General features: G+C 39.3%; 1 protein-coding gene across 1 annotated transcript in view; it reads left to right on the top strand.

The window, feature by feature from the left end:
- Nucleotides 1-14876, top strand: part of MYH15 (myosin heavy chain 15) — a 181044-nt gene that overhangs the window by 68557 nt on the left and 97611 nt on the right. Inside the window, exons 14-17 of the mRNA XM_037732018.1 lie at nucleotides 1013-1131; nucleotides 7255-7404; nucleotides 7879-8049; nucleotides 13906-14082. Coding sequence (XP_037587946.1) covers nucleotides 1013-1131; nucleotides 7255-7404; nucleotides 7879-8049; nucleotides 13906-14082 — 617 coding nt within the window. The remainder of the gene's footprint in view (nucleotides 1-1012; nucleotides 1132-7254; nucleotides 7405-7878; nucleotides 8050-13905; nucleotides 14083-14876) is intronic.

Here is a 14876-nt window from a genome sequence, read left to right on the forward strand (position 1 = left end):
CACACCACCACGCCGGCTAATTTTTGTATTTTTAGTAGAGACAGGATTTCACCATATTGATCAGGCTGGTCTCGAACTCCTGACCTCAGGTGACCCACTCACCTCGGCCTCCCAAAGTGCTGTGATTACAGGCCTGAGGCACCATGCCTGGCCAAAAGAAACTCTTAGCAGCAACAATTAATAGTTACTTTGATTTCTGCTTCTCAGCCTGTGGCAAGCAAAATCGACTTTCTGTCCTTATGAATTGCCTGTTCTGAACATTTCATAGAGATGGAATCCTACAATACGTAGCTTTTTGTGTCTGACTCCTTTCACTCAGCATAATGTTTTCAAGTTTCAGAAATGTTGCAGCACTCATCAATACTTCATTCTGTAAGATGACTGAGCAATATCCTATTATATGAGTATACCATATTTTATTTACCCATTCATCAGTGATGGATATTTCACTTTTTTCCACCTTTTGACTATTGTGAATTATGCTGCTAGAAACATCTGTGTACAATTTTGTGTGTGAACATGTGTTTTCATTTCTCTCCGTGTGTACCTAAGAGTCCAATTGCTGGGTTCTATAGAAATTCTATGTTTAACTTCAAGTAATTGCCAAACTGTTTCTCACAGCAACTGCACACCATTGTGCATTCCCACCCACGATGCATGAGGGTTCAGATTTTTCTACATCCTTGCCAACACTTGTTATTGTCTGCCTTTTTGATTATAGTCATTCTAGTGGGTATGAAGTGACACTATATTTTCATTTTTTCTTTTTCATTAATGCCAACGAACTGATGAAGTAGCATTTCAATGTGACTTTGACTTGCATTTCGAAGAAATAGTTTCCTTTAAACTTTTAGGATTCAGGCATTTATTTGAAAACTACAGTCTACCTTGCTACATTCATCTAAACATACCATCTTTCTGTCCTCTGTGTAGTTAGTTTGGCTGTAATGGAATGGATTTTTACAGTGTTTACCTCTCTTTTTTCTTTTCTTCTTTTATTTCTGATGACCAGATGCTGACAAAGCTGCTTTCCTCATGGGCATTAACTCCTCTGAGTTGATAAAGGGCTTGATCCATCCTAAAATCAAAGTTGGTAATGAATATGTTACCAGAAGTCAAACTATAGAACAGGTAAGGTGATATTTAAAGAGCGTTATTATTCTATGATCTTCCAGTAATTATATATATATTGTACTTGTATATTTTTCAATACGAAGGATGTTTGAAATAATAGAAGCTTCTATTAAAAAAAAAAAAGCTACTGGGATGAGTATTCCAAATGTGTTTACTTGTATTGCACAGCACAGTAAATGCTCTTGTCTGAAACATACATTTTGAAAGTGTTCCCTTAGGTAGCAAGTATCTTTACAGGTGAAGGCAAACCCTTCACTTGTTGTGATCAACATCTTTGTCATCCAGCGAGGAAGGTTTCAAAGCTGTTTGCTCCTAACATGAATAAAATTGGCAAATTGCATGCCTCATGTATTTGGCATATTGATTTCTTTGGTATAAAAGACACATGCGACACGTTAGTTAAGAAACCGTTTTAGGACATATGCTAAAAACCAGTATTTGAAGGGAGGTGGGTATTGAAAATGGAAATGAGAGGTGGAAGGTCATGTAGGTTTTGTTTAGCATCTGGGAGAATGTTATAGTGGAGAAGGTTATAGCGACAGACTAACAAATTCTCTGAGGCTTTGCGTTAATGCAGTAAATATTCTCAGGGCCACTGGATAATGAGACCATCTAAGTATGCTAGTGTGTTTCAAAAATAAGAATTTATATCTGTAATGTGTAAGGGTCAATATGAGATAAGCTGGGCGGCAGTAATGCATACGCACTAAAATCTCAGTGACAACAAAATATTTTTGACATCAAGCCCAATACAGAGCATATAGCCTTCTCCATTTTGTAGTTCTATGTAGTTCTTTTGTAGTTCTGTGTAGCGCTATGCCATCTGGGACACATGGTCCCCAAAGTGACTGCACAAGGAGAAAAAATAATTTCTTAGAGAAAGTACAACCACCTTTAACTGCTTGGGCTAGAAGTAATATCACTTTCACTAACATTCCATTGGTAAGAATTAGTCAAATAATACCCTTAGCTACGAAAGGGGGCTGAGAAATGTAGCCTTTCTGGAAAGAGCAAATGGAGTCATATATACTATGGATAAAGCATTCACAGGTATTATTGCCTTCTATTCTTATAGTAATACTCAGAGCTAAGTAGGGCAGAAATGCGTACTTTATGTTTTTTTCTCGTTGAGGAAACTGAGGCTAAGGGAATGTTAACTAACATTCTAAAGGATATATAGCTAGTACTCAGGTGATACTGATTGTCTTATTCAGCATATGCCCTAACTTTGAAAGACAGACAAGTGTACAAATTCATGATTTAAGACAGTCATCTTATATGTGATGACCAGATGTGTTTCCTTAGTATATTACAGTAACCGATGTGTCTGTTATTTAAAACACTCAAGTGACTAATCAAAATCAATTTATGAATTTAGCTTACTCTATAAATGGATAATTTTACCTCTACTATAATACTAACTCTACTATATTGAAGTAATCTGCTTACATTTTTGTCTTCTAACCTCTTTGAGGCATGGGCTATATCTACTTCACCTTAGTACCCCAAGCATCTCAAACAACGCCCGTAAGCAGCAAGTGCTCCACATGTGTTAAAATAGACGACATTGAACTCAACTTGAATCATGATCAGCAGGACACATAATTGAGCTATTTCTCGGCAGTGGGGTTAGAGTTGTTCAGCAGTTTCATGCCTTTTTAGACATTCACCACAACATACATGCATGACATGCTATGATTTTAGAACAGGGTTTTCCTCTGTATAAAGCTAATGAGGCCAAATAGTAGAAGAGCAGATTTTGAATGTTTCTAAGATAAAGAAATGATCAATGTTTGAGGTATAGATGTACTGACAACTCTGATTTGATCATTACCACATTGTATACATATGTCAAAAATATATATAATTATTTGTCAATTAAAATAATAAAAGCAGAAAAATATATAATAAAACTAATGAACCCAGAGGAGGGCTGAGATCAAGGCTTCGGCTCTCTAATATTGTGTTCTGAGGAACTAAGAACACAGTATCCTGGTAAGGACTCCAGCCTTTACTATAATAGGACCAGTGAAACAAGCTAATCTATTATTATTGAACATTAAAATTAAAAAATCCTCCTCTTTGTGTCTCTCCTAGAGACACAGTAAGAAAGTACACTCTAAGGCTTTTTTTTCCCTTGGGAATTTTACTGATTTTTGTAGAGACAATTGCCACTGCTAAAAATAGAGACATGTATGCTCTGTTGATGACAATTGCAAAAGATGGGAAAAATTTTTGCCGTGTTAACACTTTATACAAAATTTAGTTCTAGTTATAATGCTACCTAACTCTGATACTGTGGTTAATTATCTTCATCTCTCTGAGCCCCCCAGGGAAGTGGTTGAACAACTTTGTTTCTCCATGGTAATTGGCATTTATGATGGGACAATTCTTTATGGATGAGAGTGTCCTGCACATTGTAGATGTTTGGGATTCCTGGCCCCCAGGTAACTAAATGCAGTTGCATTCTTAGTCACGGTGACAACCAGAAAATGCCACTTGCATCTCCAAATGCATTCCTCCTTTGGGGAGATATCATCCCAAGGTGAAAACCACTATATATGACTAATGACTACCAAGAACTAAGGGTCTTCAGGTCTAGTATTTTATGATTCTATGATATTTCTAATGATTTCAACTAGAAATAAGTTACTTTATGATTAATAATTACCAAACAATAATTATATCCACTGAGTCTAACTATAGGTGAAATACTAAGTGCTTTGTATGGATTATCTCATTTAATCTAATAACAAGCCCGTGAAGTAGATCTTACTATTTCCATTTTACAGCTAAAGATAATGACCCTTAGAAAGATTAACCACTCAAGGTGCCACATCTAGTAAGTAAACACTGGGGTAAGGATGAGGCAGTGATAAAAGCAGAAAAGGAGTGGGAAAGGGAGGATTAACGTTGATTGGATACTAAGGCTCAAATGTGCTCTGTCAGTTCACATCCTCTGTCTCATTGGATATCTCACAACAACCCTGAGCTATGCATATTTCATTATTCTTATTTTACAGATGAGAAAGGCAGAGATCAATATAGTTAAAAATTTTGGCTGGGCACAGTGGCTCATGCCTGTAATCTCAGCACTTAGGGAGGCTGAGGCAGGTGGATCACCTGAGATCAGGAGTTCGAGACCAGCCTGGGCAACACGGTGAAACCTCATTTCTACTAAAAATACCAAAAATTAGCCAGGTGTAGTGGCGTGTGCCTGTAATCCCAGCTACTTAGAAGGCTGAGGCAGGAGAATCACTTGAACCTGGGAGGTGGAGGTTGCAGGGAGCCAAGTTCACACCATCATACTACAGCCTGGAGTGCAACAGAGCAACACTCTGTCTAAAAATAATAATAATAATAATAACTATTTGACTTTGTTTCTCTCTGTTGTTGTTTTCTATTATACACTATTACCCCCAGTAACGAAAGTGTTCTGTGAGGTTATTTTAAAAAGAGCTAGGAAATAGATCCATTTAACCCCTGAAAAGTCAAAGTATAGATTTAGCCACATTATTCCCTCTTCATTGGACAGAAAATGATGAAAATGACTGATTAGTGAGTGACGTATTGATCTGTTTCATTAATTCATTCCACAGAACTGTCCCATCCATTTCTCCTTCTGCCCACATCTCCAGGCTTTCTTCCTGTTTCCCCGCCACTTGCCACATCTGACCTAACAGTGTCTCTCCCACTCCCATTTGTCAAGTATTTAGGGAATTAAAAGGGGGTGAGCAAGTTAGTCATGTTCTTTTTAAAGTTTCAAAGTGACTGCTGTAGACAGAGTGATTTCTTTGGTGTTAAAGAGGATGAAAATCATTCTTGATGCTTTATTTGTACGTGTGTGCTCCTGATGCTGATAATGAAAAACTGTGATGCCATCCGGCTTATGGATTACCGTGGAAATGACTCCAGATAACTGATCAGGGAGTGGGTGACTCATAACTAAATCACCACCAGACATCAACTGGCTCCTGCTGCGTGCTCTCCCCTGGGCAGAAGGATGGATGTGATAGGTTAAGTGTTTTATACGTTAAGTGGTTGGAGCACGTTCTGTTTCCAGGTTTGGAGAACGGCCAGGTAAAATTCTCTCCTCCTTAGAGTATGTCAGAAACCTGCTACTACAGCAGCGCTTTAGAGCTATGGAAGCAGGATCTGCAGTCGTATAGCATCATCCAGGCACAAAGGTTGGAGCTCTCCACGGTAGGTTACTTTAGACCTTTTGCCACACCCCTCCAGGGGAGGAAAAGGCAGCCTCAGTTTTACAGTAGGAGAATCTGAGTCAGAATGATGCACCAAATGGCTATTCTCTGTCCAGGTTGTTGAAAGCAACACTGGGAACTAATATAATAGAGATTTGGAAGCCAAGGCTAGGAAGACCCTTCAAGAGTGTTTTTCAGATGAAGATGCTGCTTTCTAGAAAGGTTAGGTCACTTGCCAAAGGTTACACAACTCATTAGCAGCTACCACAGTGGCAGAATAAAGGTTAGGGATTATAAATTGCTAGCGTACTATACCACTACTTTTCAAACTATTGTGCATGGTATTGAAAATATTTCGAAACTTGTTAAAATGGTAAGGAAGACTTTATTCAGGACTGCTGCAATATATACATTGCAACAGGGGAGAGATATTGTTCTCAGCTGCAAATACAACCAGGATAAGTGGGGATTTATAACACAAGACCAGAGGGAGGGGATCCGTGGTTGGAAAATTACTAACGGCAGCGGGTAGGAAGATTTTTTAAAAACTGACCTAACGGGATTCTTGCTAAGGCAGGCCAAGAACATACACATCAAAGGTGAGGGATAAGGGACTTAATCAGAGATGAAGGATGAGGGGATTTCAATGGAGAAATTTAGCAGTCTTCCTGCAGCTGGGCTAATCAGGCTAAAGGCAGGTTGGAGGGGCCTCACTAAAGTTTGGTCGAGGAGAGAGTCTTTGTCAACAGGAAATGTGGGGGATTCCGTGAGCTGACAGATTCTGATTCAGTAGGTGTGGAAGTGGGCCTGAGAGTTTGCATTCTTAATAAACTCCCAGGCAATGCTGCTGCTGCTGGTCTTAGGATCACACTTTGAATAGCAAGGCTTTGGAACACATCTCCATACCATACCCTGGGCTAGTTGGTCCTTTAGTAATAGGAAACTGATTCCTTTCATCTGTTTTCACAAGGTGGCACCAGGCTAGCTTACTCCTTTCTCCTACCCATCTCTGTGTCTCCTTTCCCTCCTTCTCTCCTTTTTACTCCCTTTTCCCTCCTTTTATCCCCCCCTTTCTTCCTTCCTCCCTCCCTTCCTTCCCTCCCTCTCTTCCTTCCCTCCCTCTCTTCCTTCCTTCCTTCCTTCCTTTCCTTCTGTCCTTCCTTCTCTCTTTCTTTCTCTCTCTCTTCTTTTTCTTTCCTTTCCCTCTCTCTTTCTCTCTCCCTCCCTCTCTCTTTCTTTCTCTTTTTATCTTTCTTTTCTTTCTCCCTCCTTCCCTTCCTCCCTCCCTCCCTCCCTTTCTTCCTTCCTTCCTTCCTTCTCTTTCTCTTTTTTCTTTCTTTCTTTCTCTCTCTTCTTTCTTTTCTTTCTTTCCTTTCCCTCTCTCTCTCTCTCCATCCCTCTCTCTTTTTATCTTTCTTTCTTTTCTTTCTCTCTTTTTCTTTCTCCCTCCCCCCCTCCCTTTCCTCCTTCCCTCCCTCCCTCCCTCCCTTCCTTCCTTCCTTCTCTTTCTCTTTTTCTCTTTCTTTCTCTCTCTTCTTTCTTTTCTTTCTTTCCTTCTTTCTTTCCTTTCTCTCTCTCCCTCTTTCTCTCTCTCTCTCCCTCCCTCTTTCTTTTTGTCTTTCTTTCTTTTCTTTCTCTTTCTTTCTCCCTCCTTCCCTCCTTCCTTCCTTCTCTCTCTCTCTTTCTTTCTTTCCCTGTCTTTCCCTCCATCCCTCTCTTTCTTTCTTTCTGTCTCTTTCTTTTCCTCCCTCCCTCCCTCCTTCCTTCCTTTTCTCATTGTATTCAGCAGAATGCTAGAACCACAGAAGGTCAATAAAGACATCCTGATTTGACTAGAAGGTGGTTGCTGAGAGAGAATGCCCAAGGTTGAAAGGAACACTCCTGTCAGATGAAGGAGGGTTTTCAATATGATTTCTAGGTAACCTGTGCTGTGGGTGACCTGTCCAAGTCAATGTATGAAAGGATGTTTAAGTGGCTGGTGACACGGATCAACAGGGCCCTGGATGCCCAGCTGTCAAGGCAGTTCTTCATTGGCATTCTTGACATCACTGGTTTTGAAATCCTTGAGGTAAGTGTATCTGGTAAGAAGGAAGTCAATGAATATGTATAAGAAGATTAGAAAATGTCACTTGAAGATGAGAAAATATGGTCAAAGTATGAGGACAATTCTGTGCAAGCCTTAAGGGCTATCCTGGTTGGAAAAAAGCTATAATTATTATTAATAATAATTATTGTTATAATTAATGATAGTTTATTGATTTATTAATTCTGGCTCACATAAAGGCAAATAGAGTTAAAGGAATTATGATTTCAAATTTTAATACCATTAAGTGCTATTTATTGTAATAATCTTTAGAAAATTGTACTTAATGATATTACAATTCAAAATTACAATTAATTGAGTTAATTGAGCATTCCTTACTTGTTGGGTCTAGTTGCCATCATATAATAATGGTTATGTTTTTTTGTTTACTGGACATTCTTGAAAGTGGACCTCAATTTTATTCTTATCTTTTCTTTTCACCTATTCATATCCTTGAAGTATAATAGCCTTGAGCAACTTTGCATTAATTTTACCAATGAAAAATTACAACAGTTCTTCAACTGGCACATGTTTGTTCTGGAGCAAGAGGAATATAGAAAAGAAAGCATTGAATGGGTATCTATTGACTTTGGTCTGGATTTGCAAGCTTGCATAGATCTCATTGAGAAGGTAATATATGTTTTCTCCTTGTCCATTTTCATTTCGGGAGAGTTGTCCCTGCCTGCTGCGTTGATCCATGTCAGGACTCAGGCTCTGTCAGGGGATGGGAAATGGGAGCAGACAGCCCTGCACATTTTATCTTCATGGTGTTTGTGTGCATGACCCGTGCCATCCGAACGAAACTCTCGTCAGTTGCCCCACTCCATCATCTCTAACGCAGGCTCTCACTGCACATTTGCTGCTAATGCATGGCCTCCACTGATAATGTGCGAGGAAACTTGTCGAGATTAAAAATGGCCATGCTCCTGACTGGAAAAACACAGGGCTGAAAATATGAGCACTGTCGGGCCTGACTGATTAACATAAGGTGAATGAGTAGACCCAGAGCAGCTTAACGAAATTTGGCAAATTAGCATGCAAACAAACAACTGCCATCAATCCTCAAGGCCACTACCTTGCAGGATGTAGTTTGTTCATTTAATTGGACAAGTACCAGTTAGTTTAAGTAATTTATGACAATACTTCATGGCTTATTAGTAAATTAGCTATAGTGTACGCGTTCTGAATTTGGTGATGTCGCAATACTCTGAAACCTTTCTGCTTGTTCTGGGAAAGATGAGTTCTGGGTTTGCTGGGGAATTCTGTATGATTCTTTCTGTGGCTTTCCCCACGGGAGCAAGCATGGTAGCATGTGAGTAGTTACAGGCCGCTTGTGCCTCGCCATAAGCGTGGATTGTGGTGAATCTTGAAGATGGATCTGGGCAGCCTGAAGCCTTTAATTTCCTGAAAACTCTAGCTATGCTGTCACAATTGATTCTTAAAAATCCTGCTAGGAAGGAGCTAGGGCGACTGACCTCTCCATGTCCTTTGCAAGCCTCACATTTTATCAATCTGTGTCCTATCAATTTCATTTATTAGACTTTAGGTCTTCTTGAAAATAACGATTATTTCCAACAGGGAGTGGATATACCATTGATTTTATTTATTTTTTAACCAGTGAAATTCCTGGGGGAAAGACAGGCTGATTAAAAAATAATAATAATGAATCAACCATGAGCTGATTACAAATAGTAATAAAGATGAACCAACTCTGATCTGGTAAATGTATTCTGGCCTTATAAAGCTGTAGCTTTCTGATTAGAAATGAAACAAAAGAACTGGAGGTCCTCAGAGGGACAGATTTAGCTTCTAGCAATTGCCACCTATGCTATATACTGACTTTGATTATGACAAGATGCTGTTTGTAGACAGGAAGGTGGGACATAGACATTGTTCAGATCCTGACAAGTTCTGTGAATGTTACTGATTTTTAGTTGAGCTGAAGTCTGTTGCCTCATTTATGCCAGTCTTGGTTATTCCAAATAACACACTAGCATCACGGATGTAATTTCCTGTTGTATTTTCTACTGATACGATAAGATGAGAAAAAAGTTGCGACCAGATGATAAAAGGGAAAGCTAAGTCTTTGGTTTTCTATGAACAATTTTAACAGGATCCAGGTCAGGCAAATGAGAATAACAAAGCCTTCCTTGAAAAGATTCTAAATTTTGAAAAGACCCATTATGTTGGTTGGAGGCTATGTGAAGAAGATTTGTAGCAAATATTAATGATCAAACTCACTCCTTAAAATAAAATGAGTCATGGGTTGTTTTTAAAATTCAAAAGAACTAAAATACATCAGCATGTATAAAATGTCACATAGCAGGCATTTCCATATACATATAAGAAAAAAGGATTTTCATACGTAAAGGTTTCATATTTGTAAGTTTATTTAAAAAAGTTTATATCAGCTGGGCTCAGTGGCTTATTCCTGTAACCCCAGCACTTTGGGATGCCAAGGTGAGCAAATGACTCAAGGTCAGGAGTTTGAGGCCAGCCTGTCCAACATGGTCAAACCCTGTCTCTACTCAAAATACAACCATTAGCTGGACATGGTGGTACATGCCTATAGTCCTAGCTACTAGAGAGGCTGAGGCAGGAAAATAGCCTCAACCTGGGAGATGGAGATTGCAGTGAGCAGAGATCATGCCACTGCATGCCAGCCTGGATGACAGAGTGAGATTCCATCTCAAAAAAAAAAAGTTTATATAAACTAAAACAAAAAATGTATTCTAATACAAACTTTAATTGTTAATTTGGTCTTCGAGTTTATAGTGACCTCCTTTCACATTTATGCTATGAACAAATCTATTATAGAATTAGCTCACACTTATTACTTGAAATATTCTAGTTTGTTTAGAACTTGGGCATCAAAAATTTACATATTAAAGTATTAATATATGACTACAAATTTATGGTTGTACATAAGGCATTCGTAAAGAGATTTTCCTTATTATTTCTTAATAAATACTCTGCAAATTGTACATTTTAAAACTTATTATTCATTTGGTGTAAACACCCTGGAAGGCAACATACTTATTCCAATTATTTAGCTCTTTGGAAAATTTCTCAGAAGATTGGGTAGATTTTAGAATTTTACCAACCTCAAGAGAAAATTTTCTTCAATACTTTCATTCACTGGTTTTTGAGTCCAAACTCCACTATTATTTGCTTTATTGGCCTAACTTGACCTGAATAATTTTTATTGTTTCTATACAATGATATACCATCAGACAATAGGAATTTTTCATGCATCAGTAGTCAATAGTATCAGATATCCCAAAGAAAGTGCTAAAATGTTTTAAATCCTAGCAACATCTTGGCATTATGTAAGTGTTATCACCTCCCTAGAGCTTTTCAGATGTGTTAATTCTTGTGTTTTTAATATAAAATGAATCACATTAATATCTAGTTGTATCTTATATGCACATGAATATTTTCTTTAAACACATAACTCCATGCTTTTTTGGTTGGAAACTCTTAAATATTTTGTTTGATAATTGATCACGGCAAAGCAGTCAAGTTCCCAGAGCTCAAACCTGTATGTCTCAGGATTCACCTGTCAATTAATTACTTGGCAGAAATGTGCTGAGGGCCTACACTTTAGTTACCTCGGAACTTGCTATGATAAAGATTATGAAGTGCAAACCCCAGAAGGCATCATCCTGGCACTCCAGGAACTTCTAGTATTATTGGAAATAGCCTTAAAACAAAGCTTTTATTTTTTATTAAACCACCAAGTTAACCTGTTTTGCAACTATTGTTGTAGAGAACTAGCCCCAAGTCACACCCATGGGTACCCCGAGTTCGGTGGCAACAAAAGAATGAGAAAAATACAGATTAAGAGAGAAAGTGGGACCAGGGGGGCATCACTCATGACTGGAGGAGAAAACAGTGATCATCCACACTATTTACTGGTTACAATCACTTTGACCCATAGGGTAGGGGTGGAGTGATGGTGGGGAGAGGGTGACGTGATGGTGGAGTGAATCGCTGAACCGGAACTGGTGTGTCATTCTAAAGATTGATAACAGTGGCGGTTTGGGAGTGTCACAAAACAAGAACATGTGGTTATCTTTACCTTACTATGCACAGCTGGTAGAATGTGGGCCTTTCAAGGAGCCTACAAGTCTGGCTATGTCATAGTGCTACAAAGGGGTTCTACGTCCTTGAGCACAATGTTTATGGTAACAGAGCTGAGGTCACCCTGCAGCGGAACATGAGGCATGGAGAAGTTTGCCTCCCCAGAGGCCTCCTGCAGTTTGCCGTGATTTGTTGTTCCCAGTTTATATGTTATTCATGACCAATTTATGTAGGCACTCTGTAAGTCCTTTCTCCTTTGCTGCTTCCCCAACATTTGTTTTGATTGCTTTCTCTTCATTGCTGAGAGAGGGAATCCCACCCTAGGTTTATGGCAAAGGCTGAACATATGACATCTAACACTAGACAGATGAGACCAGCATTTTATTAGTCACAAATGCTCACAGCCTGCAGTGGGGAGACCCTGAACCATGAAGGGCCACAAGAGAGTTGTGCTGAGAATAGAGTGAACAAGCAGGGGCTGTGGGAGGCAGACTTTGTCGTAATTACAGGCGATGTGACAATAGGATCCTACAGGAGGATGCCATAGGCTTGTTTGAATAATTTCATGGGCTGATAGAGAAATTAAACCCATTATTCAGGGATAAGCAGGCACTATGCCTCGTCCCTGCCATAAGGAGGGAGTTTGGCTAAGGGACCTAACATGGAAGCACAATAGAAAGGGAACTTTTGGGCCCCTTCTGGTTTTTCCCACATGTCAAGACACACATAATGTTGGGCCTTAATTTTAGGCCTTCTACCACACTACTGTATGTAACACTCTGCGTAAATGCTGTAGAAAAATGTAAGCATTTCTTATAAATAGCTTTTGCCTTCAGGAAATTTGCAGTCAAGTAAAGGATTTGTAAGTCTAATAAATGTAAAAATATATTTAAAAAATTATGTGCAGTATAAATGCAATAAAATTTTCCTACACACCACATCCTCTCCATCAGCGAGTTGGCACCCAGTTCTAAATTCAATACATATTTAATTTCTAATGACTTCTCATAAGCTCCAACACTACCAGTACTCTAGACCAAGGGTCAGCAAATGGATTTTGTGGACGCAATCTAGCCTGCAGCCTGTTTATGCAAATCAAGTTTTATGGGAGCATGGCCACACTCATTTTGTTTACATGTTGTCGCATGCTGCTTCCAATGCTTCAATGACAAAGTTGATGGCAAAGGTGTGACAGAGACTATATGGTTCTTTAGAGAAAATTTGTGCTAAAGGAGGTCATGAGATTTGCAGTAACATATTGTGATTGTTTATTGAGATGGAGTCTCTCTCTGTTGTCAAGGCTGGAGTGCAGTGGCACGATCTTGGCTCATTGCAACCTCCACCTCCTGGGTTCAAGCAATTCTTCTGCATCAGCCTCACAAGTAACAGAGATTACAGGCATGCATCACCATTCCTGGCTAATATTTGTATTTTTAGTAGAGACAGGGTTTCACCACGTTAGCCAGGCTGGTCTTGAACACCTGACCTCAGGTGATCCACCTGCCTCAGCCCCCCAAAATGCTGGGATTACAGTGTGAGCCACCTCACCCAACCTGCTTGCTTTTTAAAACCCTTTACAAATGTAAAAGCCATTCTTAGCTCACTGGCTTTCCAATACAGACTGAAGGCAGGACTGAGCCCATGACCCCGACTTTCTAAACCAATGATCCTCTGTAAGCATAAATCAAATCACAGCACTTCATTTAAAAAGTCCCCAAAGGCTTCCTATTACACTTAAAATAAAAGCCACATGTCTTACTACAGCCTGTAAGGCCTTTGAGATCCAGCTGCTACTTACCTCTTTGACATTATGTATTACCATGTGCTCCATCAAGCTGGCTTTGCTCTGCTCACACTGACCTCTGGTAGGACCTCAGACTTGCTGAGTAGGCTCTGGCCTCGGGGCCTTTGCATTCTTCATTTTTCTGCCTGGAATATGTGTGCACAGATCTGCTCAGGTTGTTCCCATTTAGGAGAGGTGTCTTACCCGAGGACTCTATCTAAAAGAGCTCCCTTCCTTACCTCCTGTCATTCTCTATTTCTTTACTTTGAATGTTTTCTTCAGAGCACTTCTACACACCAAGTCATTTGTTTTTTTTTTAGTCATTTCTTTGTTTACTTTCCTATTGTCTGCCACTCCATTAGAATGCATGCACCCTGAGGACAGGCACTTAGTATATGTGGCTTACAGTGGCATCAATCACCAGTGGCTACATGTATCGGTATTAAGTAGCAGATACTTAATTAATATTAGTTGAATGGATGATTGCTAGTTCTATGCAGTGAATATTCTTCCCTTTGTCAATTGATTAGGTTCCTGGGAAAGAATTTATGCTGACCCCATACTGAAAGTGCAGATTTTTTTTTTTTTTTTAATCTGCTGCTCTTATGCCTCTTCAACAGCCAATGGGCATACTTTCCATCCTTGAAGAAGAGTGTATGTTTCCTAAGGCTACAGACCTGACTTTCAAGACCAAACTCTTCGACAACCATTTTGGAAAGTCGGTTCATCTCCAGAAGCCCAAGCCTGATAAGAAGAAATGTGAAGCTCATTTTGAACTTGTCCATTACGCAGGCGTGGTGAGTTACCTTTGGATCCCTGGGCTTAAGTTTTCCTGACTTTGTTTCAAGTACACCCAGCCAAAGTCCTTAGATAATATTTAAGTAATGTTTAGATTACATGAAGAGAAGAACAAAATACATCTTAGTTCCACAACAAAAAAGGTAGTGTTGCCTTTTAGCACTCAGGAAATGAAATGACCAACTACAATAGCATTCCATGTGCACAGAGGTCAGAAATCTCCAAATGGACTCTGTCACCTCAACTCAAAGCAAGGTAGCTTCAGAAAGGGATGGAGACAATCAAAGTCATGGTTTCCCCCCATTTGTCCTTCCTTTTAACTTAACATTGTGTGAATGGGTGATTTCAATTGATCTTTTTATTGAAGATTTTTTTTTTAATTCTCCCATAAAGAAATAGTCAATGTGAAGTAATGGTCTCCAAACTATGGCCAAAAAAAGTTTCTAATGATGCCCGCTGCCTCTCCTCATTTCCTCACCAGTGTATATGCCCCTGTTTCTGCATTTCTACTTTTGGTGGATGGTTCTGGGTGGAACAAAAAGAGAACTGATAAAGGATAAAATAATACTTCAACCTAAAAATGACCCGCCAGCTGTACACAGCTATGTTTACAGTTCTTTTCTTTGATACACTGGCATATTAATTACAATGACATATGCAGTAAAATAGCATTATAATTGCTTGCCTTCTTTTGAGTGTTCTTGCCTTTGAGGACCAGTGATGTGAAATTCCATTCAATCCTTCCTTCTTCTCTATTGCTCTCTCTCCCCCTTCTTCTCCCTCCTTCTTTCTT

Source organism: Cebus imitator, unplaced genomic scaffold (assembly GCF_001604975.1).
Source record: "Cebus imitator isolate Cc_AM_T3 unplaced genomic scaffold, Cebus_imitator-1.0 Scaffold439, whole genome shotgun sequence".
Classification (NCBI taxonomy): domain Eukaryota; kingdom Metazoa; phylum Chordata; class Mammalia; order Primates; family Cebidae; genus Cebus; species Cebus imitator.